Here is a 27,431-nt window from a genome sequence, read left to right as displayed (position 1 = left end):
GGGCACTATTTTATCTCTTAATAGTTATTTATGTAAGTTACCCAAAATGATCCAGAATCATCTTAACCCCTTGAAGAGGGTTAAGATCTCCCTTGGAATAATATCCTAGCATGACACTGAGAACCATGGTCTTTTCACACAAAGCGAGCTCTGACTGTGACAAGAATACATTCAGGGTTGCCACCAGCCTGTATGAGCTTTAGAGCGAACCACAAGGTGAAATTCATTTCTCTAAATATTTAACATCTAACAACTATCAAGTCAATCTAATCTATTTATGCTGTTGGACGAAGATAGTTTACTGTCACCTACCACAACATTTTTTTATAATAAATACCTTAAATCCTTGATGAGATGGCATTCCCTAGGATTGTACATTACACAACCTGCCCAACCATACTGGGCAGCCCTGAGTAGGTAGTGTTGAGTGTCAAGCATCCCCCAGGCAGCCGCACAGTCGCTAAAAGGCCACAAGCATCACTACTGCAGTTCTCAGGCTGGCTTGCCACACTTTACAGAGTTGGCTATTAAAGAGACAATTCAACCTAAATAGTGTCAGATAATTTGTCACCTACACATACGTGAGGTCAGCACTGGGTCTGCTCCCCAGGTTCCTAGTCCCACAGGATGACAGGGGGGACTACATGACACTGAGGAGGTAACTCCAAACTAAAGCCAAACAGCTTTACAGCTGGCAGCCATAAGCTTCAGGGGACTGGGAGTCCTGTACTTAATTGAGATAAAGGAAGGAGAATGTCACATTTTCAACAAAGGAAGGTGGGTGATAGCCTCAAGGTAGTTCCTCACAAGCTAGCTTGTCTTCCTTGGTTTAAGAAGGAATCACAGGGCTTTCACCACAACTTGGGCCAGGCTGCAGTTAAGCTTTACCTAGTGGCCTGTGTGAAGATGTGCATGTCACCAGGGTGCCAGGGTGGAGCTGTTCCCCTACATTGATGAAATATGGCTGAGTTCAGACATTTTTGGTAGCTCAATGGACAAGAAAGACCAGGAGAGAGGAAGTAAAGAGCCTAAAATAAATAGAACTTATTGACACATTAACTGTAAGGGGCAGGAATTGATACTGAGGAGGGTTTGTGCAACTGGTTGCAAGAAGGCTCCAGCTCTCTGCATTGCTCATTGGTGGGCGTCAGGGAGTAGGTGGCTTTGGCTAGGAAGGGGATAGAGGGCAGACACCAAAACAACAGCCCAACATAGTCCCTCTGCTTGTTCCTTAAAGGTCTTCCACTTTGGCACAATGATGCTGCCCCCAAAATTGAGGCCACTGCTGTTGTTCCTGGTTTCCCAGATGGCTGTCTTCATTCTATTCATCCATTTGTACAACCACAACAACTTCAACTCCTTGTCTACGAGGGAGGAGCCCCAGCCTATGCACGTGCTGATCCTGTCTTCCTGGCGCTCTGGCTCATCTTTCGTGGGGCAGCTTTTTGGACAGCACCCGGATGTCTTCTACCTGATGGAGCCTGCCTGGCACGTCTGGATGACCTTCACACAGAGCACCCCCAGGAGCCTGCATATGGCGGTGAGGGATCTGATACGGTCCGTCTTTCTGTGTGATATGAGCGTCTTTGATGCCTACATGAAACCTGGCCCCCGAAAACAGTCCAGCCTCTTCCTGTGGGAAACCAGCCGGGCTCTGTGTACCGCGCCCGCCTGCAACATCTTCCCGCAGGATACCATCACAAACCCGGATAACTGCAGGCTCCTGTGCAGTCAAGAGCCCTTTGAGGTGGTGGAAAAGGCCTGCCGCAACTACAGCCACGTGGTGCTCAAGGAGGTGCGCTTCTTCAACCTGCAGGTGCTGTACCCGCTGCTGAGGGACCCTTCCCTCAATCTGCACATCGTGCACCTGGTCCGGGACCCCCGGGCAGTGTTCCACTCCCGAGAACACACCACAAACGAGCTCATGATTGACAGCCAAATTGTGATGAGACAGGAGCAGCAGAAACTCCAGGAAGATGACAAACCCTACTATGTGATGCAGATCATCTGCCAAAGCCAGCTGGAGATCTATAAGGCCATGCAGACCTTGCCCGAAGACCTCAAGCAGCGCTACCTGCTCATGCGCTATGAGGACCTCGTCCGGAAACCCCTGGCCCAGACTGCCCGATTGTATGACTATGCAGGATTGAATTTCTTGCCCCACCTCCAGACCTGGGTGCACAACATCACTCAAGGCAAGGGCACGGGTAGTCATCCCTTCAAAACAGAATCCAGGGATGCCGTCAGCACCTCCCAGGCCTGGCGCTTGTCCTTGCCTTACAAAAAGGTTTCTCGACTTCAGGAAGCCTGTGGCAAAGCCATGAACATGCTAGGCTACCGCCTCATTAGATCTGAGCAAGAGCAGAGAAACCTGTCACTGGATCTTCTGTCTACCTGGACCCCTTGAGGAGGCTCTGTCCCCACTTGAGACCAGCCTCAGCCACATTAACTGAAGGCTGCCTCTGAACCTTAATCACATCTCTGCCGGTATACACGGGAGCACAAGCTGTGCCCACACATGCTCAAGCCAAGAAATCTTTGTAGATCTATTCAGGTCTATGTGAGTGGCACATTCCACCTCTGAAAAGAGAGTACTGCCATCTTCTCTTTGTAGCCTTCCTATCCATCCCTGCATACCTCAGAGACTTTGAGGCCTGGGGTCCTATTTGGCACCACACAGTATCAGTGGAGTAAATGCATTACATTCTCTGTCCACATCTTGCCCAATGGGAAAGGGAAGGGACAGGGAAAATCAAGGAAATGGGTCTTCCAGCAAAGAGCTCACCAGTACATTTCGCAGGGATGTGAACTCTGAGCCCTCAGAGCTCCCAGAGGATTCAAAAAAGGAATGGGGAACAGGATTGGACACTAACCCATGAGCTTGGACATCACAGTGATCCATTATCACAGAAATGAAACCAAACCTCTGCACAACAGAGCAAACTCTTAAGTTCATGGGGTGGCTGGGCCTGATTTAGATGTCATTTTTCCTCAGTGTTTTCCTCATACATAGATTTTGACATGTGAAGCTGCCATCTGTTAACAATAAAATTCCAAAATAAGATTCTGCTTGGAATGCCCTCTTTTATGCTTTCTAATTTTCTTAACAGTAACTGTTCATTCTTAGAAGATCCTAACCTAAGAGCATAATCATCTTCATAGACATTTTTTTTCTTTTGCTACAATCTATTACCCACACATAGAAAAATTACTGAGACGATAGTCAGTGTCAGATAATAAACTAAGTCTAATCTGATCAATACTAATTGAGATATTTCCCTCTTAAGAAATTGTAGAAAGTAGACAACCAGCAACCAAGTCCTTTCTTTCTTGTGTGAGGCATAAGTTGTAGTAATACCATATGCATCACTCCTGATATTAGTGCTGTCCTCGGGTTGGAAGGCACAGGAGGAAGGTCTAAATCTGTCTGGAACTCTATGGACCTCTGAGTCCTAACTTAAAATATTTCACTTTGTCCAACCCTGAGAGAGAATATCATTTCATCTTTCGTTGTGTTCCCACTCCCACTTCTGACATGGTCCTCACATCATAAAGCTCCCTGAATGTCAGATGGGAATTCTCCCACTCTATTCTGCCAAGTAGCTTTTGGGCTGTATCACCACCTGAGATGCTTGAGTAGCTACCTTTGCCAGCTGGGTCTTTGAAGTTAATTCACATGGGGCTTTAAAGGAATGAATCCAAGCCACTCTAGACACACCTTAAGAGCCTAGGATCTCCCAGGCAACCTTCTTGCCTCTATGAACATAAGACAGTATAACATAAAATCATGCCATATAACCTCTTTAAAAATCTGACCCACTGTTGAGCAAGGCTTAGTGAGCAATGGAACAGTCTCCTGTCCATGAGTTCAGGTGGCTGACACTGGAATTCAGTAACGAGGGTGGCAGTACACCAACTATGGGACAGGAGGAGTTTGGAGAGCTGAGAACCTGTGATGAGCATAGAAGATGGTGGTCTGCTAAACATCCTTTCTAACTTGGAGACATATGTTCCATCCCCAAATGCCAACAACAGAAAGGCATCTGTTTGCCTCCTCAGCCTATGTAGCTGTATGGGGTCTGAGGAGGTTTAAACACAGATGAGGGATGAATCTGATCTAAATTTCTCAGGGCTAGTATTTAGGTTTGGAGAACAAGCTCTCTCATGTCTAGATCAAGCATGACGGACTGAACTGCCTCATTTCAAGACAATAACTGATGTTTTTACAAAAAACATACTGGGCAACTACCCTAAGCCCTCCACTTTGGGGAGAGAAAGGAGTCAAAACATTTTAGATAGTTTTTTGGAGGGTGAGAGGTAGTTTTGAAATAAAAGGGTTTTGACTGTAATTTAACTGTGCTACTATGTGGCTACATTATATAATGAGAGCAATTGCTAAGTTTTTAGTAAATGTTAATTAAAATGATCCTTTTCAACTTTTATGAATAGTAGTTTTAGAGAGAGATGGGAAGGCTGAATCAACTTCTGATTATTTTTGTGCAAAAATCTGCCATTATATTGTCTATAACATGTTTCTCAAAAACCAGCCCTGGCCAGGTGACTGGTTGGAGCATCACCCCATGCACCAAAAGATTTGGGACTAGATTCCCAGTCAGGGCACATGCCTAGGTTGTGGGCTCGATCTCCAGTCAGGGCACGTATGGGAGGCAACTGCTCGATGTTTCTCTGTCACATCAATTCACATCGATGTCTCTTTCTCTCTCTCTCCCTTCATCTCTAAAAATCAATAAAAACATATCCTCAAGTGAGGATTAAAATATTTTTTAACAGTTCATAATTTACTATGTGATTTAAACCCAAGCTAAATTTAAATTAATTTTACTATGTATATTATTATGACTTCTATTGAATTACTTTCACAGACCAGTAAAGCAAAATTTAAAATGAATATATGTGAGCGACATAGGCCAGTTAACAGTAAATCTCTGATAGGCATTAGTTGGGGATCCCCAATAACCCGTCAAGGGTTTTGCCCCTCTTCTCCATAAGTGTTCCTGGTCATTTAGAGAAAGGTTATTTTTTTTAATGCAATATTAAGGAAAAAGTAATGATAAATAACCAGAGTAAGGAGATTTGAATATAGCATGCGAGTTAAAGGGTTTCTTCATTCATTTCATACATTTAACGGGCATCTACTATATGCCAAGGTATGTCCTAGGTGCTATGAATACAGTAGCAAACAACAGGCAAAGCCCCTCCTTTCATGCAGCTTGTATCTCAGTCTGTAGGGGAGCAGCAGAACAACAATAAATACATGGTGATAAGTATTACGAGGAATAATAAAGCAGGATAAGGATCTAGGGAGTGGAGGAGGGTAACGTTATAGAGGGTAATAAGAAACGTCATCACTGAGTGATATTTGAGCAGAGATTCTCATGAAGCAGAGATCTAGAGCAAAGTGCCCCAATAAACGCCAATGTCAATAAGGACAGAAACAATAAGGGTCTAGTGAGAACTTGTTATGTGCTTGGCCTTGTGCTGAATGTTGTGCAACATGAAGAAGTACAGACATTACAGGAAGGACAGTATGATGGAGAGGTTATGGCTCATGAACATATGGGCTCTGGAGCCACACTGCATAGGTGACTCCACTATTACCAGCTGGGTGACCTCAGGCAAGTCCCTGAACATCTCTGTGTCTCAGTTCCCTCAACCGTAGGATGGGTAGAATAATAGCAGTCCAGAACGTAGTCAGCAAGTTTCTGGCACACAAGCAGGCACTCACTGAATGTTAGCTGTGAATACCATGCTAACAACTGGTCTTGGCTGTCCAGGACAATCTTCCATCATTTCTAGTAACATCCTCATTAAGTTGACGATTAACAGTAGATTACGAGCCCTTTATGGCATTGATGATCATACTGATAATAATTAAGAGGTTGATAAGTTCCTGATCTGTAGTTCTAACTGGAGGCAATTTTGCTGTGCGCCCCCCCCCCCCGCCAAGGGGGGACATTCAGCAATGTCTGGAGACATTTTTGGTTGTCACAACTTGGGGAGCAGCAGCAGTGCTACTGGCAACTAATGGAGAGAGGCCTGAGATGCTCCTAAACTTCCTACAATGCATAGCAAAGCTCCCTCCCCCACAAAGAAGTCTCCAGTCCACAATGGCAATAGTGCAGCTGTTGAGAAATCCTACTCTAATCAGAGATAATACATGAAGGATGAAGAGCTGATGACTTAAAAGATTTCTCCCCCATCCTCATTCAATCACATCCAGTCTCACTCAAATAGTACACCACCAGGCCAAGTGTCCTGGCTGGGGCTCTTTTGTTCCCCACTCAAGTCATCTCAAAGAGAGTGGTAGAGCAGACATTATAAAAATACAGAGCAGCATCACAGGAGCCTAATGATGGGAAGTGAGTATAGCCAGGCTTCCTGGGACTGGTCACTCACTGGCCAGTTGGTGCCTTCCCTGGTTTTGGCTTTTATGTCCACCCTAATTCAGTCAGCTGTGACCAGAAGATAAAAGAGTTTAAGTGGCAAAACATGGTCATTCAGGGCCTTGGGGAAGACGGGCAGGACAAATGAAGCTAGAAGCATACAGTGTGTTTGACAAATGAGTTGTCTAACAGATCTGGGAACAGAAGAATCATTCGTGAATGTCACAAAGTTCCACAGGCACAGCAGGGTTTAGACCGATGGGCCTCAACCTCTTTTTTCATTATCACCCTCACCCTCAACAAACCTTTGTAAACATTTTTTCCTACTCACCCCCTACCATGAATATTATCACAAATATACTGTATAGCTGTTTTTGTGCTGTAGTCCTTTGGAGAGTCACAAACCACTATAATATCTTTGTTTTATTTGACCCCCAAGAACACTTTTCACTCCCTTGGTGGCAACACCACCTCCACAGAGAATGCATGATTTAGACCACTGTCTCTAATTTTTTTTAGCTCCCTTACCAACTCCTTTTTTTTTTTCCTCAACACATCTATCCATTGGTTATCCCCTCAAACTATATTCCTTGCTCTCACCAATAATACTTACAATTTGCTCAACAACAATTAAATATGATTATGTAAAATAACACATAAGAGCAATTTGCAGACTATAAAGACTTATGAAGATATTGGTTATTATTAGTGGTAGAATAATAATACAGGAACTCTGTTTGCTACCCTCCCTGCCAGACCTACTCCTAACCCTTTGGGATGGTCATTGGCCCTGCTTTCCTTGCTAGTTTTCAAGTTGGCTTCCTATGTTCCTGGAAGAACAATAAGAAAGCTGGTTTATTATTTTTTTAAAGTTTTTTACAAGAATAGATAACAAGTGGAATAGGCACAAGGAGCTGCTGTTCACAAAGAATGAGGTACATTTCAGAAGAAGTTAGCTATTGCTGCACCCTAAATCAATGTGGATTTAAACAGCTAACTACCGGGGCATGTGCAGAATAGAAGGGGTCACTGGGGGAGAAAAGAGGACATCTGCTATACTTTCAACAATAAAAATAATTTTTTTTTAAATGGCTAACTACCCATAATGTAAAACATACTGAAAGAAAGTAATAAAGGCCCCTGTAAAGATAAGGTGAATGGAGGGAACTCCTGATTAGCCAACCTATCATAAACCAAACTATGAGACCTTAACAGATGTAGAGCGTGTGCATGCACACACACAGAGCATTCTGGATGCAAGTAAGCTTGAAAAAGTTCACTACTCTAAATTTAACTGGGTTTTCAAATGTCAAACCTTCAGAACTTCAAATATGTTCATATGCATACTAAGAACAGAATAGAGTAGAACCCAGAAATCCACCCAAGCCATTATGCTCAATTAATATTTGACAAAGGAGGCAAGAGCATACAATGGAGTAAAGGCAGTCTCTTCAATAAACGGTGTTCGGAAAATTGGACAGGTACATTCAAAAAACTGAAAGTAGACCACCAACTTATACCATACACAAAAATAAACTCAAAATGGATAAAAGACTTAAATATAAGTCATCAAACCATAAAAATCCTAGAAGAAAACAGGCAGCAAAATATCAGACATCTCAGAAGCAGAATTTTCACCAACACATCACCTAGGGCAAGAGAAACAAAGGAAAACATAAACAAATGGTACTATATCAAAATTAAAAGCTCTGCACAGCAAAGGAAATCATCAAAATGAAAAGGGAACCCACTGTATGGGAGAACATATTTGCCAATGATACATCTAATAAGGGGTTAATTTCTAAAATATATAAAGTATTCATTCAACTCAACAAGAGGAAGACAAACAACCCAATTAAAAAATGGGCAGAAGACCTGAATAGATACTTCTCCAAAGAGGACATACAAATGGCCAAGAAACATAAAAAAATGTTCAAAGTCACTAATTAAATGCAAATTAAAATGACAATGATGTACCACCTCACACCTGCCAGTATGGCTGTCATTAATAAATCAACAACTCTTCCGGTCCCAGGAGCTTCAGGAGCCGCTGGCTTGGGAGCAGAGATGGCCAAGTGCAAGAACCACACCATGCACAACCAGTCCCGAAAATGGCACAGAAATGGCATCAAGAAACCCCAATCACAAAGATACAAATCTCTTAAGGGGGTAGACCCCAAGTTCCTAAGGAACATGCACTTTGTCAAGAAGCACAACAAGAAGGGCCTGAAGAAAATGCAGGCCAACAACGCTAAGGCCATGAGTGCATGCCTCGAGGCTATCAAGGCCCTTGTAAAGCCCAAGGAGGTGAAGTCCAGGATTCCAAAGGGCGGCAGCCACAAGCTCAGTTGACTTGCCTCACTCCAAGCTTGGGAAATGTGCTAGTGCCCGCAATGCCAGGGTTCTCAGGCTGTGCCAGCCAAAGGCCAAGGGTCTCTGGCTGTGCCAGCCAAAGGCTCCAACCCAGCCCCAGGCTGCGGACGCAGGTGCAGCCCCAGCTTCGGCTCAGGCTCCAGCTCCCAAAAGTGCTCAGGCTCCAGCTCCCAAAGGTGCCCAGGCCCCCAAGAAGGCTCCACAGTAGAGGCCTCTGTCTGCGGAGGTGAAGACAGGACTGGTGTGACCCCAGGGCTGCTGTCTGCATGGAGCTGGTGTCCTCCTGTGCTATTTGTACAAATAAACCTGAGTCAACATCTGTCGGTCAAAATATATATATATAAATAAATCAACAAACAACATGTGCTGGCAAGGGTGTGGAGAAAGGGGAACCCTAGTACACTGCTGGTGGGAATGCAGGCTGGTGCAGCCACTATGGAAAACAGTATGGAGTCACCTCAAAAAATTAAAAATGGAACTGCCATTTAACCCAGTGATCCCACTTCTAGGAATACATTCTAAGAAGCCTGAAACATCAATCAGAAAGAAGATATGCACCCCTATGTTCATAGCAGCATTACTTAAAATAGCTAAGATCTGGAAACAGCCCAAGTGTCCATCAGTAGATGAGTGGATAAAAAATCTGTGGGACATTTACGTAATGGAATACTATGCAGCTGTAAAAAAAGATTACCCTTTGAGAAAACACGGAGGGTCTTGGAAATTATTATGCAACATGAAATAAGCCAATCATGCCTGGCCGGGCGTGGCTCAGTGGTTAAGTGTCAACCTAGGATCCAGGCAATCGGGGTTCGATTTCGGGTCAGGGCACATGCCCGGTTGCGGGCTTGATCAATGACTCTCTCCTCGTTGATATTTCTATCTCTCTCTCCCTCTCCTTTCCTCTCTCTGAAATCAATAAAGATATATTAAAAAAAAAAAAAGAAAAAAAGAAATAAGCCTATCAGAGAAAGAAAAATATCACATTATCTCATTTGTATGTTAAATCTAATGAACAAAATAAACTGACACACAAAACAGATCCAGAGACATGGAAGCATGCAACAGACTGACGAATCTCAGAGGGAAGGGGGGGAGGCTGGAAGAGATTAACCAAAGAATTTATATGCATATATGCATAACCCATGGATACAGACAATAGTGCAGTAAAGACCTGGGGAAGGGGTGGGAGCCAGGAGAAGGTGGTCAGTGGGGGGGATAAAAGGGAACATCTGTAATACTTTCAATAACAAAGGTAATTGGTTAAATAAATAATAGGATAGAGTATATAGCAGTGCTCCCAAACTTCTTGGACCAAGGAGGTTTTTTTCATCAATACACATATTAACATCTGTCAGGAGAATGTTTTGAGAAAGACCAGTTTGAGAAATGTTGAATTGTTTTCAGCAGTCATAACCCTGATGGCCCCAACACTCTGGTTTCTCCTTGCTTTCTCCCAAGCCCAAGCAGGCAAACGTTGAATGGAGAAAATCACACAAGGGCAGCTTGCTTTACAAGGAATTTATGATCCCCTACATCAATTTATGATCACTTCAACACTCATCTGCAACCCTTTTCCTTCTTCACAAGAACTTTCCAAAACCATCTTCTGACCACGTACCTTCCCCTCCTTCCCAGAGAAAAGAAAAGCCATCAGATGTGAACTTCTCAACTCCTCGATGCAAACCTCTAACCCTCCCTTACCATTCTGTCTTCCTGCAATGTGTTACAATACAGATGTTGTTCTATCTCCTGTTTAAGGCCTGGCTCTCCATCAGAGCTTTGGATTCTATCCCTCTCACCTTTTCAAGGACTATACATTTTTATTATTCACGCCCTCTCTTCTGAAGTCAACTTCTCTTCAAGGGACTCCTTTTTGGCATTAACTTACTCAATTCTCTTCCTTCTTGGGGGAAAAAACCCACAACTCTCCACCATCCCCATGACCTTATCCAACGACTAGCCTCTGTTCCTCAGCTTCACAGCCAAACTGCTCTGAAGAGTTGTCTCTATTCATTGGCTTTGTTTCTCACCTTCTACTTCCTCCTCAACCACTCTAATCTAGAGTTCACCCTCTTTTCTAAACAGCTCAAACTAACAATGAGAATTAAATTTCATATTGCTCGTTCACTCAATGGTCATTGGCCAATTTTCATTTTACCTGAACTCTACCATATACACATCTGGATCTTAGGTCATGCTATTTCTCCCACCTGGAAACCCCTATTCTGTCCCACCCCGATTTCTCTGGCTTGTTTTTTTTGATCTCTCAGTTCTCAGCTAAAACACCTCCTCTGGGAGTTTTTTCAGGTTTTATCCTTAAGCCTCTCCTGAGTGCCACTTGTACAAGCTTTCCACTATCATAAAAACTATCACACTATAATAAACCCCCCCAATACACATATTCCTTGAGCTCTTTGAGGGCAGACACTGTCTTATTCACTCTGATAGAGTATAACCAATTCCTAGAACAGTTTCTAGCACATAGTAGGCACTCAGTAAATACTTGTTTAAGGAATGAAACTTGATCTCATCCGTATTATTTGTAAAGGGTTCATTCTTTATGTAACACTTAGATAAAAGGTCAACCAGAGAATCTTCTATTATGAGAAACACAGTGACATGTTTAAAGACTCAAATAAGAAAGAACTGACATTTAAAAGTTTCCTGTTTGAGAGAAAGAAGGGAAATTGAATCTTAAAGCCAACAGCTCAGAAGTGCTCGGTCGAGTGGGGTGGCAGGTGGGAAGGGGGGTATAAAGCAGAGACTCAAAATTAAGGTGACTTGTATTTCTAATAGTGATATTACCATGGCAAGAGAAACTGCAAATTATGCTGGATTTCTGAGGAGTCTCATGTGTTCATAGGGTACAGCATATGAACTAATTAAATGCCACCTGGAAGCACTTGGCAAATACTTGCTTACTGATTGCCTTCCAATTGATTTTTAGCCAAATCTCTAAGCAGAGAGCTTCCAGTTTGTTTTTTTATTGCCTCTCCACCATCATGTTGGCACAGTATGGGTAAAGGAATGGCTTGGGGGAATAGTCATCTTTGATTCTCTCTTTTCTTTCACTTTCTACATCCTATCCATCAGCACATCCTGTCAGCTTGACTTCCAAAATATACCGTGAATCAGACCACCTCTCACCATCTCCAATGCTACAATGGGCATCCAACCAACCCCAAATATCACCTGAACCTCTTAATTGATCTCTTTTCTCTTCTTGCCCTGCCCTCATAGTTCACCTTCCATTTTCTAACCACAATGACCTATCTAAAGGGTAAATTAGATGTCAATTCTCTGCCTAGAGTCCTCCAGAACATAGCCCAGGTGACTGTAAATTGGAGAATGGATAGACAAACTGGTAAATTCATACTATGCAATACTATTCAGCAATAAAAAGGAATGAACCAATTCCTCCAACATGGATGCCTCTCGAAAGCATTAGGGTATATAAAAGTTTTACAGGAAAGAGTTTATACTGTATGATTTATTTTACTACAGTTCCAGAACAGGAAAGACTAATCTGGTGGGGGGATATCATAACAATTTGAGAAGCACCACAGCAATCTCCGGACATACTGAACCAGTGCCTACTATCTCCAAAAATGTGCATCTACCATTAGCGCTTACCTGCCAAACTGGATCAACAGAATGAGGAGAATTCGTAAGTAAACTGTTTTCCCAAATGGCCCCTGTAGAATTCGTGGACCTGTGTGTTAGGAAAAAGCAAAGAGGCCCAAAAGATAAAACTCAAAAGCAATTCCAAAGCTTTGTATATGGTTTGCTTTTTAGATAACATTAAGACATTATCTTTAATTTTGTTAGTTTTCATGGTGTTGGAAAGAAAGAAGGGAGGGAGGGAGGGAGGGAGGAAGGAAGGAAAGAAGGAAGAAAAGATAGCATATAAATTCATATGCTATCTCGAATTTGCTTTAAAATGCACCAGAAAAAATGTGAGGGAAAGAAACAAATTGGTGAAATGGTGATAATTTTTGGAACTGAGTGATGAATACATTGAGATTCATTATACTACTCTCTCTACTTTTGTATATGTTTGAAACATTCATAATAAAAACATTTTTTAAAGTCGTCTCAGGTTAGTGACAACTATCAGTCCCACCAAGAGGCACATGTGATAGGAAAGTGTAGTAAGGAATGTTGTGTATTTGCCCCAAAGTGAAGGCTGAAGGGAAACAGGCAAGAAGTAAGGTTTATGGACTGGACCCCTTGGATACATTCCTTCATTTAACACACCCCTCCCTTCCCCATCATAGCTCTATGAGGTTAAGGGCACCCTAACCAAGTGATTGAATTTAGCATCACCAATCATGGGATAAACTGGTATTGTGTGCCACCTGGTGGAATGTATGGGGAAGAACACATCATTGCTGAAAATGTTTAACCTGAACCTAATCATGAGGCGGCAGTCAAATGCTGAACTTGAGACATTCTACCAGACAATGAGCCTGAACTCTTCAAAACTGTCACTATCATGAAAAGAAAAAAAAAAAAAAAAATTAAATCAGGCATACTGCTTTAAATTAAAGACTAAAGAGATATGACACCTAAATGCAATGGGTGAACTCTGATTGGAACTAGATTCAAAAAAGAAAGGCTGGAAAAAGCCATTGTGGGTACAATTAGAAACTCTGAAAATGAACAGTGTGCTAGATATTTTTGAAAAAATATTAAATGTATTGGGTGTGGCCAATACATTTAATACTGGGAAATTGAGGTTCAGAGAGACAGAGGGTCTTGCCCAAGAATCCACAGCTAGTAAATGGTAGCACCAAAGTGGACCCATGTCTCCCTGCCTCCAGAGCAGGAGCTCTTGGCTGGTGGATGCTTCTTCCTCCTCGGAAGCAGCCCCAGAAAGTCAGAGATGGGGCTGTAGTCTACAGTGTGTCCAAGGGAATGGTAGTGGCTAAAGATGGTAAAGAAGCACTATTCACTGTTGGCATGGCACCAGAGGCTGTTCTGCTTACTAAGCATATAGAAGAAAATAAAACAGACCAAATAATCCTTGCCCTCATAAAACTTACATTTTCATGGCTTAATTTGTTTCCAGTTTTATTGAGATATATTTGACATACAAACTGTATAAGTTTAAAGTGTACAGCATACTGACTTGATTTACTTATGTATATTGTGAAATGATTACCACATTAAGTTAATATCCATTATCTAATACAGATTTTTTTTAAAGCTTTTTTTTCTAGAGATGGCCATGTTTTTGTCATTCATTCTATTATTGTGGTGTACCACACTGATTTTTCATATGTTGAAAAATTCCTTGCATCCCAGGAATAAAACCCACTTAGTCATGATGTATAGAATCCTTTTAATGTGCTGTTGAATTCAGATTGCTAGTGCCATGCTCAACTTCTCTACATTGTTTCTATTTTAGTATATGTGCTGCCAAAGCAAAAACTCTCAGTGGCTTTATTTTTTAATGGGGCATAATGAATTTTATAATGCACTTTGAATTTCAGTTATCAATGAGTAAATGTCTCAAGGAACGCTTTTTTTTTCCCCCCATGCTTGGAACATTAACAAAAATTAAGACACCCTTGGTACTTCTGATTGTTTTCTCTGCAGAACTGGCATCACCTCCTATATAACATACCTCAGCTGAATGTTGGAGAGTGGCTGCTTCTTTGGAAGGTGCTGTGCAACGATTGGACCCATAGGGAGCATCCAGATTGGCCGGTGCCATGAGCCCGTAGGAAACTTGTTTGTAAATACATCCAAATCGCTTAAAATAAATAAGAGTGTGAATAAAGTGGGAATTCAGTTCTTCTGCAACGGATTCAATAATTCAACCTTTACGGTACTTAAAATATAGCCTCTCGCGCAGAGTCATGGGCGAGTGTGTGGAGCCCTGCAGTGGATTCTTCGGCTTAAGATCGGAACATATACGCCAGGCACCTGGGACCGTGACGCCCCCGATTCTTCGGGGGGAAAGTTCCAGGGACCATACTTTTGGAAACTTAACAACCGCTACTGGGGAGGGATTTCTGCTTCTGTTTCACAAATCATCGCCCTTGCTGGGCCTGGCCCAGAGCTGGGGAAAGGTTAGCAGAGAGTTACAATACCTAGGTGCGATTTGTCGACTTCCTGGAAGCCTCCTGCTGGCTGTGACCCAAGTGGGACACGAAGGAGGAAGAGACTCGCTCAACAGGGCGCGAGTCCTGGGGACACGCTGGAAGGGAAATAAAACCCAAGCTCATTGCTGAGGAAAGCGGGCACCGGTTCGAAGGGACTGAGCCTCACCGGCCTCTCAGCTTCTGCGCCTGCGCACTGAGTGGCGCCTCGTTGCCTCGCAACAACGCTTGCGCCACGCGCCGCTCGGCGCCCTCGCTCGCTCCGCGCTTGCGCAGCGGTGGGTTTCCGGCCCCGGCCCGGCCCCGGCCCGGCCCCCGCGCGGGATCCAGCAGTTAATGGCCGTTGATGGCTGCCGCGGGCCGGAGGAGGTTGCTTCGCAGCACCACGTGGGCGGTAGCTTCCCGGTAGGCGGTGCTCGGGGCGGGAAGGAAAGGGGAATTCGCCGCTCAGGGCCCGTGTTTCCATCCTTAACCTGGGCCGCTCGCACGCCGCGCTCTCTCCTCTTATTTTCTCTCCTTTATCTGCGAAGCAGCTGGAAGTTGTCTCCGGGAATTTTAAGTTAGTTTGGAAGCAGCCCCGGCGTGGGGGTCCTTCCTTTATCTAGAAACATCCAGGATGGCCCTGGCCAGGTAGCTCAGTTGGTTAGAGCGCCGTCCTGATAAGCCAGGGTTCTGGGGTCATCCCCCGGCAGGGCATATGAAATAACCCATGAATTCATAAATAAGTGGGACAACAAACCCCCGCGTGTCGCTCTCTCCCTCTCCCTTCCACTCTCTCTGAAAAGCAACGGGAAAAGTGTCCTCTGGTGAGGATTAAAAAAGATAAATATATGGGCCTTTCCTTGTAAAAACAAAGACTGTTCTTAGAAACATCCAGGACATGATGGACGCCTCGGAAACGTCACTCCTCCTTGAATTTCAGTAGGAAACTGAGTTATGAAGTTGACTGATACTTTGAAGAAAGGAAAGAAAAAAGGAAAACTACGCCCCCCCACACACACACACACACATTTACATATACAACAAAGACATAGAATAACCTGGAAGAATGAACCAGCAACTGTGATTACCTCAGGGGAGAAGAGACTGGGCAGCTGGAGGACAGGCCTGAAGAGTGGGGTTTTTTGGGGAGGGATGGGGCGGGTTGCATTGTTTGACGTTTGTCCAGTGTGCATGTATTATTTTATAAATGCTTGATGTCAAAATGTAGACATCAAGGAAATTCAGAAATTTAAGAAGTCTGAGTAGAATTCAGTAATGTTTGATAGCCTATGTGCGTTTGAAGAAACAAGGTCTTGTATAAACCGCCAAGTCTTCCTGTTTATGTCCGGACGGAGATCTTTGGGGCTGGGGAAGCAGCAGGATACAGGAAAAGAGGAGCCAGGCATTTTCGGAAAATTATCAGCAGTGGCCCTATACAGGAAACAAGTCTTTATCATCTCAATCACTGTCTATTCCTTTTGGATTTGCTGAAGAAAATGGAAAGGTAAGTTTTAGTGTGAGCTCGCTGAACAGGGACATGGATGTTTATTTTTGTAAAGGAAATTAATTGGGTGTTGACTGGCAGTGTTGAGCCCTGAAGTTCCTCTTTAAGATAAGGAAAACTTCCCTTAGTGAGGAATCTCCGGACAGATGATGGTATATTTCTGCCCCCAGCCTTGCAAGGTAGCTTCAGACGCTCTCCTCTAAAGGAAATGGTGAGGAAGAAGTTAGGCAGCTGTGCCTAAGAGGAATTGCACAAGAAAAGCTCATAGTGAAAAAAGACCCTGGCTGGGCACCTCTCATTCCCTGGGTTAACTGAACCAGTTCACCTTCATTCCCCAGGGAGTGGTTAGTGGATCTAGACCAGTTGTAGGAAATTGGGACCAGAGATTGGGGATCCAAAAAGTTGAAAGTGTGACGTCTAAGGCCAGAAGTTAATAATGTTGCTTTTTAGTTTGCCTTCTTTGTAAGTAGGAAGCCAGAAATTGAGCTCCCAAATAAAGTGTTTTAGGAATAGTGTTTCTTAAGTGACTCCAAATGTCAGTACATCTTCAAAGAAATAAATGAAACCTGGTGGTAAGGCATCAATCAGACTGAGCAGTGAGCAGCACCTAGGGATAGAAATTCCCCACAGAAGGAAAAAATAAAAATAACAGGAAAGCATACTTAGTAAATTTTATTTTATTTTTTTTTAAAAAAGAAAAACAATAATTTATGCCTTTGCCAAAATAAAGGATCTTGTCCATATAAATGTTTCTTAGAAAACATACGAAAAGATAATATAATATATATATCAATAAATCAATATTAACATTACAGGCAAAGTAGTAATGATTCTATAACAATGACAAGTAGGGATATTTGTGGCCCTTACAGAGCAGTGTTTCTGGAAGGTCCTATGATTCCTCCTTTTTTTTAGTACAAATGTGTCTCCATTTTAAGAAAGCTTGATACATACCTAAATTTAGAAAGTCAATCAATTAAAGGATATTTATTTGCATCACAAAACAATTCTTTACCAAAAACCAACAAAAGTGTTTCTGTAAGGGATTCTTCGAATTAGCAATGTTTCCTAATGCATTTAGAATATAATTAACCAAATACATATGTCCCCAACTTATTTCATTAAAACTATTGCATAAAGTGAGGTATACCTGAAGTTAGGCAGTAACAGAGTTGAGTTTCAGATCTGACTAGAGGGAGTATTTTCTTATAGTATGAGGAAATGGTTGGGGGCCCAAGTTCTCTCACTGTTGTTTCTCTCATCCTGAGCTCTCTCTTTTTTTTTTTTTTTTTTTTTTGCCTCTACTGCTTGCTGGTAAATTTTGTTCACCTGATACACTCAGAAAAAAAGGAGGAAGTCATTGTGGAAGGGGCAGATTAATGAATTAGTCACTCCAGCAGAGGAGAGTGAGAGAAGAATCTGGGATTCAGAGTGTGCATATGTACAGCTGGGGTAAAGCAGGGGCAATTCTGAGCTATCGATGTGTTTTTGAGGCCCCTCTCCCAGTAGAGGCACCTGACAACCTGAGGAACAGCAGGGCCCAGTCCTGCCCTCTCTGGATGGGACATACTCAGGAGCATGGACTCAGGCCTATTTGTCACACTCCTCATGGCTCCCTTCGGCACTGTGGTAGTGCTGCTCACAGAACTCCTGGATCCGGCTACAGGCCTCCAGCATCATCACTTCAGGGACTGTGATTACCACTCGGAAGAAGTTCGGGTACTCGAAGCACTGCAAAAATAAGAGTCTGTTATTCTCAGAGCAATTGAATCTGGTACTGGACCACCCTAAAATGGCCAGGGCGCACATCAGCAAGAAGCAGCCCCATTTACTCAAGGCTATCAATCCACTCAGTTCCCATCATTGGGACACTAAGTCAGTAACTGAGTTCATCTTAAAAGGGACTCATTTGGGACAAGCTTGATTTCATCTGGAATGTCCCACCACACCTTTTCTTCCCAGTACGGATGGGATAATGATGGAGAGAACCAAATTTTAAGTAGAGGCCATGAGACACGTCAGTTTGAATCTTATCAAATGAGAATACATTTTGTTGGGGGAGGAAAGGTCAGGCTAAAGAGAAGCTCAGGGAGAGCTCCAGAGGCTCCAGAAGCTGTTGAGAATGTCCTGAGAGATGTATAAGCACTCACCGTTGCAGGGAGGCAATGGACAGATTGTTCAGCAACTAACCGCTCCGTGAACTCCACATCATTCTCAAATTCTGGGAAATGTTCCATCTCAATTTCAACCTATACCAATAACAAGGAGAGACAAACTTATCAGGAGGGAAAACAGGCCAACTGCCTATGCCAGAAATTAAGGTAGGGACTGCTCTAAAAAGTATCTTGGAACTCTACAACTGATAACTAATTTGATGAATAAGTTCTAGCACTTTTAAGCTCATGGAATTTTTCACAATGAAAAGAGAATATGTTTATATTAACAGTTTATTGAAGGGTTCCTTCCTGTATGCTGATAAATGAAAGCTGAAAATAGAATGCCAGTATTTCTCAAAAAAGAAATGATTAGTCTCATGGGCCAGGCAATTCTTGATTGCAGGGAACTTTTCCACCCATTGCAAGATATTTAGCATGCCTAGCCCACAAAATGCCAACAGCACCCCCTGGTCATTCTGAAAACAAACAAAATTCCCGTACATTCCCAAACACTCCTTGGGGACCTATCATTCCCAGTTGAGAACTACAGTGGTGTAGAAAGCCTCTTATTTATGTCTTATTTCTTCCCCATGTGTACATATCAAGTGAGTATATTAAGGAATTAATTCATTTTAAGAGGGTTTTGTTTGGTTTGGTTTTAAACACTGAGCTTAGATCATGTCAGGAGAACAATTCAGAGCAAGGTAATTCCTAGACTGACTGGCTCAGGAGCCTCACTCTTTGTGAGCCCTGCAGACCGGCTTTCCTTTGCCTTACCAGAAGTGACTGCCACCCACATTCTTACCATGAGGTACATGGCCCCAGAAGGGCGGACTGGCCGGAGTCCAGGGATGGCAGCCAACGCCCCATAGCACAGGTCAGCATTGGACTACAAGAGAAAGCAGATTAAAAGTTAAGTAAAAGGGAAAACAAGTCATTAAAAGGAGAGCCCACATCAAGGTCAAGGAACCTAAGTTTGCCCTACTGGCATAAGGAGTCAACAAGAAAAAAACCTGCCACATGAAACTTTGGACCAGGAGCAGAGGAATTGCCGGAAGTCAGAAATGTATGGGTGGACACCTGCACTGATGCCACCTCCTGCTTTGGAAGCACCAGCAGGGAACATTGCTCCAGAAATGAGGACCCATTATTCCTAATTCCACTGATGGCCTTCCCTGACCCCCTAAGTGAAAGGCCACAGGATGCCCTTACCTTGAGGAAGCTTAGAGTATCCTGGTAGAACTCTTGAGCGGTGCGACGAAGGATGCTTTTCAAAGCTCCCTGGACAATAGTGCAGGGTCCCAGGATCCGCTGACTCAGCTTCACCAGCCCGTCTCGGATCTAAAAGCCCCCCAGCAAACACATTATTTAGCCTTTCTTAAGCATCTTGGCTTTGGGAACTCTGGTTATGACAATTCTTTCTATCAGTTTTTATATCTCTGAAGAAGTGATGGTGCCTAGTGTCATTCTTAGATCAGACCACCTGCGTTTGTAGTCCAGCTCTGCTATGCACCTGCTGTGTGACTCTGGGAAAATTATACAACGTCTCTGTGCCTCATTTTTCTCAACTATCTATAAAATGGAGATAATACGAATACTGGCCTCATAGGGTTGTTGGGAGGATTAAATTAAAATAATATATATATAGCCCTGCCGGGCGTGGCTCAGGAGTTGAACATCGACCTAGGATCCAGGAGATCACAGTTCGATTCCCAATCAGGGCACATGCCTGGCTTGTGGGCTCGATCCCTAGTCGGGGACGTGCAGAACGCAGCCGATCGATGACTCTCTCATCATTGATGTTTCTCTCTCTCTCTCTCCCTCTCCTTTCCTCTCTCTGAAATCAATAAAGGTATATTTTTTAAAACATAATAATAACATATATAAAGTACTGGCACTTTGTACACCTGCAAACAATATTAGGTGTATTACTGCTATTCTTTTTTCTGGTCCAAAAATTGGAGACAGATGCAACTTCTTCACAGAGCCAGGTGCAGAAAAACAACCTGGAGAGGACGCAGCACCATCTTTACCTGGCACCTCTCCAGGCATCCAGAACTACAGGGCTGGGAAGAAAGAGAAAAACACAAAACACCCGCCTCCTACCCACTATGCACACAAAGTAAATATACATCCCAGTGAGACATACCACATTGCTCTCACCTCATTGCCAAAAATGTCTTTTCGGTCATGAATGAGGATCCAGCCCAACCTCCAGCCAGGAACCAGCCAGCGCTTGGCCAGCCCTCCACAGGACAGGATGGGGACATTGCTGCTGAGGGTGGCCAGAGGCTCAAATTTGGAATCCGAAAACACCTGAGGAGGAGAAGAGCCTGTTGTAGTTGTCTTCTTGCTCTCCTCCAAATCCCATGCCTCCTTCACTTATATCATCAGGGGCAAGGCCCCGGATTCGGGGGCTCACTCATCCCTACACTGAAGCATGATTGGGCTCCCAAGAGGCTTCAACATTGAACCTGATGCATGGTCTCGATTAAAGGAAGCCTAAAATGAGGAAACTGACCCTACCCCTGTAATATGGACAACCCCTTAAAGCCAGTTCTAGAGAATGAATGGCTGTTGGAGTTCCAGATTTAAAAATATCATATGGGTCCACGGTCATTCCTGTCACATGGGCCCAAATATGTTGCAGAATTATTTGGATTTTAGAAAGGTTATATAGCACATGTACCATCTGTTATGTAACACCCCAGAGCACTCTGGGATGGCACTCGTAATCAAGAATATTAAATTTCTGCCCTTTCCCCTACACTCTTATACAGATCCGTAAGTGAGAAAAATAGAAATCTACAAATTCTTTATATCAGCCAAGTCAGGTTTTGCCACCAAATGAATTCCAAAAATCTTGGGACTTTTTTCATAGCTTTCTGGATTTCAGACAACCTGCTGAGGAGTCGTAGATCTACGTATTTGTGCAGGGATATTGATTTGCTGTGTTGAAATGATTAGGAGTTGCTTCTGATTATTTTAGATGCCACCTCGAAAGGTCCCACGAAATAATTTGGAATGGAGGTTATTGCCATGAGATTTCCTGCCCAAGACTCACCATGTCTCCATAGATCTCATCAGCTAAGATGGGGACACACTGCCTTGCAGCCACTGAAAAGAAAAGAAACATGGAAATTGTTAACGTGCATTGCCTATCGACTTTGCACTTATTATTGACCTGGGCTTATCATACTCTGCCTTTCATGTTTTTGTGCTTCGTCTTCCTCTTTAAGAACTGTAAGTTCTTATTACACTCTTCTGGGGTACAAGGCCTAAATTTGCCATTTAATTAACTAGATAGTTCAGGCCCTCTCTTCTACATCATGGGAGTGGTAGAGTGGCAAGTATTTCCTCTTTTTCTCCTTCTTTTAGGCAAGTCCTACCATTCCAAGGTCACACTATTCACTAGAGACCCCAGCGGAGCTCCCTGACCTCCACCCCAGGCTTGGGGCTTACTGGCGGGCTCCTTCTCATTCTAAGAAATGGCCGAAGGGCTACGTCCCCATCTCCTCCCCTGTCAAGTGAAGTGTGCTGGACTCACCAGCCAGAATCTTCTGGAGATGACTCCTACTGAACACTGACCCACAGGGGTTTGATGGATTATTGACAATGAGACAAGCTGTCTTTTCATCAATCAGAGATTCCAGTTGTTTCAGGTCAGTTTCCCAAGACTTCTCTGGCTGGGGAGGAAGAAAGGGTGAGACTAAGATGATTCTGAAAAATTTAGGGGGACTACTCATTTAACTCAATGGTGTAATATAAATAATAAAATGTGTCTGCAGTCTGGGCCACCCACTTCCAGATCTTTTTCTGCTAAGATAATGCTCATATATTTTTACAAAGTAGTACTCGAGCACTTGTGTCTAAAATTAAAAAGTCATTTACCAATAAATTGTAGAGCTTGACCTCAATCCCCATAGATTCAGCCAAAGTCCTGTAGAGAGAGAAACCAGGTCTCGGAACTAGGATGTTTTGCCCTGGGTTGGCCAACACAGCTAAACACAGTTCAATAGCCTGACTGCAGCCACTTGTCAGAATGACATCCTGTAAAGAAAAAAAATAAAAGGTTCATTTTGTTAGTGGTACCAACTGCAACAGGAGAAAGGAAATTGTCAGATGGGTGTGTGGGGAACAAAGATAAGCTTACTTTTGCAAGTTCTAAGTAAAGTAGTAGGGACTGTACTAAGCCAAAAATGAAAGAAATTAACATGCTTATATATGTCCCTATCTAAAGGTGGTTGAACATGTTGGCCACTTAAAAGAAATAAACCACTTAAAAAAGGATAGGTCAGCTGTGACTCAGCCAACTTCCATGACAGATCATTATGACCTTGGGTCTTTTCGCCTGGTTATTTATTTACTTTTGACCAGAGAGTTGGAGCCTGGCTCTTCTCTGAAATGTAGATGAAGGGCACCTTTTATGTTAAGAAATGTTGACTCCACACAGTAAACAAGAGGTGAGGGTGGCATTTATACTTGGCACTGCCATCAATTCAGTATGTTGTGGTAGATCAGTCTTCCTAAAGTGGATGAGGGAAGCTACAAATTTTAAAAAGATCCTATTGGTAAAAATAAAAAAATTTTTAAATTTTCTCTGGCGTTTGTGAATTACTGGTTTTCAATGATCTTTTGCAGAGACTCAAACACAGAGTGACCTGGGAGTCCTTTGAGCCTCCTTGAGACAGACACCACATAAGCTGTATGCAATGTCATTATCATACTGGAATGACATTAAATACGATCACTGATTAGTGTCCCCATTACATAGGAAGTCCTCCGATTGTTAAAGGGAAACCATCTCCAGCCTTTGTTCCCCTGATACCCTTATTTGTGGAACAGAAATAATGAAAAGGATATATAGTTTGCCCAATTTGCTTCAGAGCTGGTTCCTTGTCTAAGGCTCACCTTAGCTTCCAGGGGCGCCTCGGGGCAATGGTAGTAAGAAGCAATCTCCTCCCGACTGGACAGGTAACCTGAAGGAAAGGAGCACAGGAGGAAGTTGGAAGTTCTCACCCCACAACTGACAGCTATAGTCTAGAGTCACAGAGCTTCAGGGCCTCCTTTTTCCCTGCTCAGAGTGCATACTACTCAGTTTAGCTCTCGGCCGTTGTAGATAAAGGAGATTAACTTTATATTCGAAATTTTTAAAATAAGCACAAATATATAAATAATAACAAGAAAGAGCTCCCCAAACTATAAAACACGCTGCAAGGTCTTGGTTACTGTGACTGTGTGTTTATTCTCCATAAAATACAGGATTTCGATTATTCCCAGATCCCTCCCAGGGACTGTATGTTTTGAACAGTTGTAATATAAGAGTGTGATACAGTGGGTCCATTTTAAGTTTTTTATATTATATCCCTATTTGTGTTTCTGTACAACTTTTTTCTTTTAAAACATAGTCTTATGCATTATTTTGAAATGCTGGCTTACAATCTTGAAGGATAGACAGTTGCATGCAAATGATCATGTTTTGCAAAACTGCTCTTCAAAAAGATCGTCTCTGGTTAGCAAGGCGAGAAGCAATATTTTATAGTGTTTGTTAATTTAGCAGGTAGAGATGGATCTCTTGAAGTTATAGAGATCAGCACTTCTTTGATTACTAATAAAGAAGAGCATTTTTCCAAGATATAGTTTATATTATTATTTTGTGTGTTTTTTGGTTCAAGTGTTCAGATCCTTTGAATATTTAAGAGAGTTGGCTTTGGTTTTTCAGGTTGAATCAGTTCTCTAATGCTTTGATTATAAAAGTCACTACAAGCTTTTTTTATAACCTAACTTTTGGTCTTATTTTGTTTTGATTTTTGTTGTATGAGACTTTATAAAATGTAAATAATCTACCTAAAAATCATGTCCCTGAGACCTCTTTGAAGTGTTTTTAAAATTCTGTTTTAGCATGAAACTGAATTGTTATTCTGCCTTAAGAATACGTTTCTGTGTGCACATAAACACGGGAGGAAAATGTGTGACACTGAAACAAAGTCAAGGAATCACTTATTTTACCAAAATGTTTAGCATGTAAATGTCTCATAGATGGAGAGAGTTAAACCTAAATAAGAATAATTCTGTCAGAAGCAACCTTCTATTCTTCAATAGGATAGTCTATTCTTTGTTGTTTATTTCTCTTTAATATGAAACAACTACAACTTTATTGGGAGTGAGATCAGGACCATAATTAAAACAAGTATTGACTACACAGAGAAGGAGAAATATAGCCAAGCAGCTTAACTTAGGACCTAGAGGGCTCAGTGAGCAAGCAGCTACACCCAAGTTCAAGGCCTTCATTTCAGAATTAGCAATGACAGGATAGGAGCATTATTTGAGAAATAAGTATGTGATGGGAGCCTAGAGGGGAGATGCCAGTATGTCAAAGAAAGCCAGGAAAGAAGTTGGACCTTGAAGCTCGTGTTTAAATATCCTAAGACCCCTTTCCCCAAATCCAGATGGCCGGTTTATCTTGGCCTCTCCTTAGGAACTATGCATTGGGAAAGCAAGGAGAATGCTAGAAATTCATTCCTATTGGAAGAGCAGTAAAGACTTGGAAGCCACCACTTAGAGTCTCGGGAGAAGCTTACCAATGGAGGGGGCGTAGCCGTTATACTTCCCCGAGTCCAGGGCATCCTTCATTGCCTGGGTAACTTCTGGGTCTGTAGGCAGGTTTCCAAACACAGTAGGGTCCCCTTTTCATGGGAGAAAAAAAAGCCACCAAGAGGTTACTCTTCCATGCCCAGTGCTCAGACTCACCCTCCACTCCCATCTTCTCCCATCAGCCCAGGAGGACGGGGGTGAGAGGAACAATGACCACCCCTTAGTCGAGTGCCCCAACTCACCAATCGACAGAGAAATCACGGTTTTGTCTGGGTTTGGCTTCACCTTCATGCTGTCCACGATGGCCCGGATGGGATTGAAAGTCTTGTTGGACATGTCCGAGGGCTTCACGGACCACCTGGCCTTCCTGCCTTTCGCTTTTCCCGGCATGGAGCTTCTCCCCCCGATGTTGACATGCACATCCACAACGGAGGGGAGGTTGCCGCTGCCGTTCATCTGAATCACGTATGGATCCATCACTAGCAAAGTCTGTGGAGACAAAAGGAGGTCGCAGCGACACTAAGCACAGGGCACCAGCTTGGGTGGCTATATTTGGACCTAAACATAGGGGTGACCTCATTGGACATCTCTTTCCAAACTTTTTTCTTTGTTTCGCTGCTTTCTCATGAAGAGTAGCTGTGTTATGAATGAGGGGAGTTTTAAGACCTTTTGCTCAGATGGAAACTAAAGCAAGAACCCATCCTATAACATTGGCAGAGAGCCTTCTGTTGATACGGCGGGATTCGCGACGTGCAACCCTAGTCCTCATAAAAGCTTAACTGTGATATCAGTGAAACTGAGGACAAATGACATGAAAACTCTTACACAACCAAAGAATATGTGTTTTCTCTTTCCTATGCAGCGCCTGTCCAAGAAAAATGTGTCCCTAACACATCAACAGACTGTATCTTGCCTTCTGCAAACAAGAACCAAGAAATTTAGTGTTAATATTGTCGATGGTAAAAATAAAGCACTATCCTATAAGCACCTTTCCTGTGGAAAAAGAAGTCAATACACCACAAAGGAAAAAGCATACACCCCAACCCCCACCACCAGATTAGCTGAGGCCTGAAATTTTACCTTTCAAGTCAAGGAGAAGCAAGCAGCCTCCAAGTAGCCAAACCGGAAAGCTGTCTTAATTCTTCTTTGACAAGTGACAATGAACTCAGATGCAATTCCTGACTCCTGAAATACTCTCCACAAATGGGCGTTGGGCCTGAAACTTTTCTGCTATTGGTCAGATTGAGACCTGGGCAGCCAACCCTCTTCTTTCCTCCCCTTTTCACTTTTTGTTGCTTCTCACCTCTAACTCTACTCCCACCCCCCACAGACCAAATGGGGGGGGGGGGATTTGTCCTCATGAAACACCTGGAATTCTCTGTTAACTCTTTCTAGGCAGTTGGTGAGATGCTGGAGAAGACTGTCAGAGGGGTAGCTGTGGCTATAACGTAATTTTTATTAAATTTTTTTGTTACAAAACAATCTGTTAACCATACCTGAAGCCTGTATGTTCATATTGACCATCATCACCCCAATAACTTTAATGAAGTGTTAAAATTGTAAGTAAATAAATAACAAAACAAAAAACCCTAACCTAACATTTTAACAGTACAGAAATGTGCAGAGTAAAAAGTGAGAGGCCTTCCTTGCACTTTGCTATCATTCTCGGGGCAAGCAGTGGTAACAATATGGCCTTTTCTACCCATTCACCAAGAAGGAGCAATGATGGGAGGGAGGGAGGGAGGGAGGGAGGGAGGGAGGGAGGGAGGGAGGGAGGGAGGGAGGGAGGGAGGGAGGGAGGGAGGGGGGGGGAGATGATAGATACATAGATACATACAGATTTTCAAAGCACAGATGGGATCATGCTCTACAACTTCTTCCACAACATATTTGTTTACTTCCTACCTCTGGGGCTCTTTTCCCTGTCAGTCTACAAAGTTCTATGCCAGTCAGAACAAACTGGGCAGCTGAAGTAAATCAAGGCCCCCCTAACAAATATCTTAAAAGCATGGGGTCTTCCAGGCAACCGAAGCCTGCGCAATTTTATTCTTATACTGGGAATTTCTTTCATTCACCTGCTATGGGGTTACTGGAAGAATAAGGTGTCAGGTGAGATCTAAACAAAACAAGGTCGCTAAGCAAGCACAGCAGAGATCTCAGCGTTCCTGTGAGCCTGTGAAAAATGCAACCCATTCAAGGGTTAAGAGAAACCCCAGTGACCCCGTGGCTCAGATCCTGTCTGTTTGTTTATTGGGAGATGAAGAGCCATTATCTAAGTTCTTTCTCCTCCATCTACTTTTTGGTGACG

At 43.0% G+C, this 27,431-nt stretch overlaps 2 protein-coding genes and 1 pseudogene across 3 annotated transcripts; 2 read left to right on the top strand and 1 right to left on the bottom strand.

Annotated features, from left to right (window-relative positions):
- Nucleotides 1-1,255: 1,255 nt before the first annotated feature.
- CHST4 (carbohydrate sulfotransferase 4) lies at nt 1,256-2,526 on the top strand (the record flags this gene model as incomplete). Its single annotated transcript, XM_081118830.1, has 1 exon — nt 1,256-2,526. The coding sequence occupies one exon, from the start codon at nt 1,256-1,258 to the stop codon at nt 2,405-2,407; it is 1,152 nt and encodes a 383-aa protein (XP_080974956.1). The 3' UTR covers nt 2,408-2,526.
- A 5,918-nt stretch (nt 2,527-8,444) lies between these two features.
- On the top strand, nt 8,445-9,041 carry LOC308548258 (large ribosomal subunit protein eL29 pseudogene; annotated as a pseudogene). Its single transcript has one exon. The product of its transcript is annotated as a large ribosomal subunit protein eL29 pseudogene (transcript).
- Nucleotides 9,042-17,062: 8,021 nt separating this feature from the next.
- On the bottom strand, nt 17,063-26,284 carry TAT (tyrosine aminotransferase). The gene is made up of 12 exons (XM_081119244.1): nt 26,204-26,284; nt 25,366-25,612; nt 25,111-25,215; nt 23,441-23,508; nt 22,421-22,579; nt 22,077-22,215; nt 21,594-21,646; nt 20,693-20,845; nt 19,742-19,870; nt 19,335-19,418; nt 18,524-18,622; nt 17,063-18,104 (listed from the first exon to the last, which is right to left on the bottom strand). Exons 2-12 carry the CDS (start codon nt 25,598-25,600, stop codon nt 17,964-17,966), a joined length of 1,365 nt encoding a protein of 454 aa, XP_080975370.1. The 5' UTR covers nt 25,601-25,612; nt 26,204-26,284; the 3' UTR covers nt 17,063-17,963.
- Nucleotides 26,285-27,431: the final 1,147 nt, after the last annotated feature.

The sequence above is a fragment of the Miniopterus schreibersii genome, assembly GCF_964146895.1.
Source record: "Miniopterus schreibersii genome assembly, chromosome: 18".
Taxonomy (NCBI): domain Eukaryota; kingdom Metazoa; phylum Chordata; class Mammalia; order Chiroptera; family Miniopteridae; genus Miniopterus; species Miniopterus schreibersii.
The sequence above is the reverse complement of the archived record's forward strand: the minus strand, read 5'-3'. Positions and strand labels throughout refer to the sequence as shown.

What these genes read in the sequence shown, in the direction of transcription:
- TAT (XM_081119244.1), bottom strand. Translation starts at nt 25,600, where the DNA reads ATGGATCCATACGTGATTCAGATGAACGGCAGCGGCAACCTCCCCTCC. An exon ending in CGGCTACGCCCCCTCCATTG is followed by an intron (nt 23,509 to 25,110) that starts GTAAGCTTCTCC and finishes CCTTTCCTTCAG; the next exon opens with GTTACCTGTCCAGTCGGGAG. An exon ending in TCTCCAGAAGATTCTGGCTG is followed by an intron (nt 21,647 to 22,076) that starts GTGAGTCCAGCA and finishes TTTTCTTTTCAG; the next exon opens with TGGCTGCAAGGCAGTGTGTC.